Below are 4,699 nucleotides of genomic sequence, written 5' to 3'. Positions count from 1 at the left end.
ATCTCTAATAGTCAAGGGCTGGCTAACACCTAGCTCCATATGTAAAGTCTGCTCAACAGCACAAGGAATGGTCGTAGGGTGAGCATCAGCCTCTACTCGAATAGTCTATGGAAGGCTCTTCGGTAGCCAAATCTGCAATGCTCGCGCTCTCGTAGGGATGTCAGTCTGAGCTCTCCTAGCGCGTCTACGTGTGCATCTAGCTCTAGGACATACTATCTGCTGTGAAGGTACCGACCTCTCTAGGGGTAGTCTCATCTCTCGACATCTGGCTCGTGGAGGTCTCGCTCTAGGGTATGATCTTGTATGCGCTGGGTGTGCTACTGCTCGTGGCCTAGGTACCCAAACATGTCTTTGTCCCTCAAAGTAATCATGTGCCTCAAGTGACCGTCTAGATGTGCGCCAACCATGTGAAAGTCCGTCGTCGGTCATACGGATCTTTAGAAATATGATCGTGTCATCACAAGGTAAAAATCTAGCATGTATCTCGTCACGGGGAACAAATACCTATTGGGTTGTCCTGGAAGCTCTACGTGGAGAGCTACGTGTCTGTTCTATCGTGTGTCACTCCTCAGTGGCACTACTCATCGTCGCAGAGCCTCTCCCTAGAGAAGGCTCTACACATGGCTGAGATGCCTGTGTACGTGGTCTCCAAACAAGTCTAGCAGGCTCTATCGTATCCCTACATAGGGTGTCAGTAGAGGTCACTCTAGTCCGTGTATGTCCATGTATCTGTGGTGTAACCTCTATCTCTGTGGTGTCAGTAATGTGGTCTCTAGGAACCTGATCTAGAAAAGTACGGCTCATGGCTGGTCTCCGCTCAATCGGATGATCTGATCGTGAATCGGCACTTGTAGATGGCACTAGGGCAACATCTATATGTGGTGGCTGCTCTCTCTGTGACTCACTGGCTATGACACCGCTATGCAAGCTAAAAGAGTGGGATAGCGTTGATGTCATCTCTGCATCTTCTCTCATATAGGGATCTACTCTCCTAGATGGCTCTAGCTCGACAGCTATCTCTAAGGGCCTCTGTGAGGTCGGAAGATCTAAACAAAGATGCTCAAGGGCAGCTAGAATCTATGGAGTGGTCTCATCTATAACAAAGCCATCGGAGTCACTCACTCTATGACTCTGTGAGATCTCTCGCTGTGTGCTGGAAGTCTCATGGATAAGTGTGGTAGGTTGTGCAGGCTCCCTAACAATACTCTGACTGGGCTCTAGTCTCAGGGGCTCTATTTGTGGCAGGCTAGGTGCTGGAGCTATCTCTTGTGGCACACTATCATCCTCATCTGGCATCTCCCAAGGTGGTAGAATACGACGTGACAAAAGAAGCCTACGAGGTGATCTCTCTAGTGGTGTCTCTCAAGGACTCTGAGCTCTCGGTAGCTGTGGAGCTAGCGTGGTCATCGTGGGTAAACATAAATCATCATGTCTAAGTCGAGGGGAGTAGGGTAGACCTATAGTCAAAACATATACTTCATGATTGACATCCTTATAAACTCGCTCACGTGGATCTCCTATCAAATATGCAAGAAGGCGGGCTGAAGGATCTCTGGATCCACCACTTGTCAGTCGTCTGTAACTGCGACCAAGCTCATCTAGATAGGTCACGGTCTGCTCAACTCTTTGAAGATCCACTAGCCTAGGATGTGTATGTGTGTCTAGGCTGTCATCTGGGTGTGCTCGCTCAATGTCATCAAAATCAAGAGTCTCAATCAAGAGATACTGCTCTCCGAGCTCATCAATAAAAACTGCTCTATCGGCCTGTGGGTAGGCTCTCACAATCTGCCTAGGTGTAGACATCATGCGTTGCGGGGTGGCTAGCCTCACAAAGGGGTGATCATAAGTGTCAACATAATATGCAACCCCTCGTGGAGATCGGCCTACTATATGCAAGATCTGACCGTTTATATCTCTCATGCTATCCCTAGTCTCTCTGGTCTCGGACAGTATCTGAAGGGTGGGGGTCAGTGGTCTAGGGGCACTCATATCTACAATGGGTGATCTACCGGGCCCTACCTCTGGTGCTCTCAACTGGGGTGATGTGGTCGTCATAGACTCTCTCGTATGCTCTCTAATCTGTGTCATCAAAGGTTGGCATGGGTCTCTAGATGGTGCAAGGTGTCGAGATTGAGACTCTCTAAAGTACGTGTCTCGAAGGCTCTGGGTCTCTATCTGTGGCTCACTCTGAGTGGTACACAAAGTGCTAACAATCGCCGTGTACATCGCTCTAGACTCATGAGAGCTCGAAACGCTTGGCGGCAAATCAAGTCTAGGTGAGGAGAATCCTGGCGGTGGTTTCCTGAGTGATGTGGGTGGTGGCACTGTGTCTAAAGGAGGTAAGGCACTCCTACTCGAAGTAGGGCACTGGGTCGGTCGAGGATCGTACGGCAATCTACAAGTCAAAAAGTAAATCTCAGTGCCTGTGGTGCTCATGTAGCATCTGTCTTTAGGCTCGCCAACTAGTGTCACAACATCTGTGGGGGATAGGCGTCTACTAGAAGTGCGATACTCTAATCGATATATGCGCTGAGCACTATCTATATAGATCACTCGAGGACCTACCCGCTGTAATGTAACCTGCACAGGATGGTCGAAGGACTCAAGGCAATCATCTATGTGTACTAGCTCTATCTCCTCTAGCCTAATCAAATGGTCAACCACATACGTGGCGCGATAGTCATCTCTAAATGTGCCATCCCACGTGTCATCGGGAAGGACTCGCACCACCTGGAGGGTCTGTGTGGGGCCAAAGGAGGCGCGGCACTGGACAAAGAAATGTCCATATGTGTCCGTGTAAAAGGGCCGGCCTCTGTGCTCACCTACAAGTGTGAGCAATGTGTACTCAGAGCACGAAGTGGTCATGGCCATCATATGTGCGCTCTCGGCGTGTGATAGGCCTCTAAACCTCGTCAACTAGTCGAATGTAGACTAGAATCAAAATCTGCACTATATCAAGATTTATGCGTACAATCGGACTCAAATCTGGCAAAACCTAACTCTCGGACGTATCTGCTCTAAATGTGTCTAATCGTGTGCACATGTGCGCGAGCGTTGAGTATGTGGGGCGTGTGATGCGTGTGGAATATGTGTGAGAAGCAAAGAAAGAAAGAAAAAAATCGTTTTTTTTATAATATAAAAAGGTTTTTTTTTTTTTGGGGGGGGGGGGGGGGTTTAAATTCGGACGCCCATGCACACACTCTTTTATTATCTTTGTTTCTCTTTCTCTCACCTAGATTCTTTCCTCACATGCCTTGTCTTTTGTTGACTTTACTCCCTTTCCACACACCTAAAAACAAGCATGCACATGTGCTTGACCACCACTCCCTTTGTTTGCTTGTGCACTACACTTGTGCACTACACTTTACAGACACCCAAATTGAGGATGGCACGTACCCCTCTTTAATGATGCACACACCTAAATTAAGTAAGTGCACAAACACCCAATTTAAGTAAATTCACACACACCTAAATCAAGTAAGTGCACACACACACCCAATTTAAGTAAATGCACACACACCTAAATCAAGTAAGTGCACACACACACCCAATTTAAGTAAATGCACACACACTTAAATCAAGTAAGTGCACATACTGTTCCAAGAAGTGAGACCTATGCGCATGCAAAGCTAAAAATAGGTCGTGAAGTGCGTACGCTCTCAATTTGGTGAAGATTTTTTTGCAATTAACACTTCAAAATCACACCTAAAATCAAATTTTTATGCATTTTGCATCCAAATTAGGTCGATTTTTGCTTCTCTTTTTGCCTAATTTTGACTAAAAATAGCATAATTAGCAATAGAATTAAGCAAAATAAGCATATACAATTGATCATCACACTTTGAACTTTGCAATTCATCCAATTTCACATCAATTTGCAATCAATTACAAGCCCAATTAATTGTGCACACACAAGCATAATCAAGAATCCAGACCCCTAACCTACCTATCTGTCATCCCTTTTAGAATCAAGGAAAGAGGATATTATATAAACCGGGTGGCCACCCTAAGGCTAGGCCTCTATCCTCATCATCTAGATAAACGAAATCATTTTCCGTGACACCATAGTCTTCCTCGGTCTCTATTATTTCTTCTTCATCATCCTCTTGCGCAAGCGTGTTAATCAAGAACCTCGCAATGCGTGGATACTCATCTTGTGCAAAGGAATAAGCATGTGCCACCGGAGAAACATTCGCTACTGGGTAGGGATCACTAGTTATCCATAGACGTATCAGCCATTATAACTCCTCAAAATTTTGCTCACGTGCAAGTCTCTCTACCAAATCCCATTCGCAAGAAAGTACAGGGTAGCAGATGTGAAACACTTGAGAAAAAGAAAAAGGGTACCTTTCATCAAAAATAGAAGCGCATGCCTCTAGTGAACTAGCCATCTCTGAGAATACAAATAGATTTGGTTAGGTCTTTAAAACATGAGTTGTTTTTGTGTGTTGCTTGATGTGACATGGTGAATTTAGACTTATGTGTAGGATCTGATAGGGTGCTCTCTCGTTGCTAGTCGCTCTTGCTCTTTTACTTTTTTATCTTGTTTTTGTAAGTATAAGGCTTTATATATACATTCCCTAAGATTGGAGATTGAGAGGTCAGGGAGGAAGGTTGAGAGGGAAGCAAGTGAATGATGGATGTCAGCAAACACTCCCCCCTTCCTTGGGTAGATCATACCGTTTGAAATGAGCTTGTC

At 45.7% G+C, this 4,699-nt stretch overlaps 1 protein-coding gene across 1 annotated transcript; it reads right to left on the bottom strand.

Moving 5' to 3' along the window:
• Positions 1–1,362: 1,362 nt before the first annotated feature.
• On the bottom strand, positions 1,363–2,874 carry LOC147447602 (uncharacterized). Its single transcript, XM_086523647.1, has one exon. The coding sequence runs from the start codon at positions 2,872–2,874 to the stop codon at positions 1,363–1,365; it is 1,512 nt and encodes a 503-aa protein (XP_086379773.1).
• Positions 2,875–4,699: the final 1,825 nt, after the last annotated feature.

The sequence above is a fragment of the Adiantum capillus-veneris genome, chromosome 11 (genome assembly GCF_014529385.1).
Source record: "Adiantum capillus-veneris isolate H3 chromosome 11, ASM1452938v2, whole genome shotgun sequence".
Classification (NCBI taxonomy): Eukaryota; Viridiplantae; Streptophyta; class Polypodiopsida; order Polypodiales; family Pteridaceae; genus Adiantum; species Adiantum capillus-veneris.
This window is presented reverse-complemented; position numbering and strand designations above follow the sequence as displayed.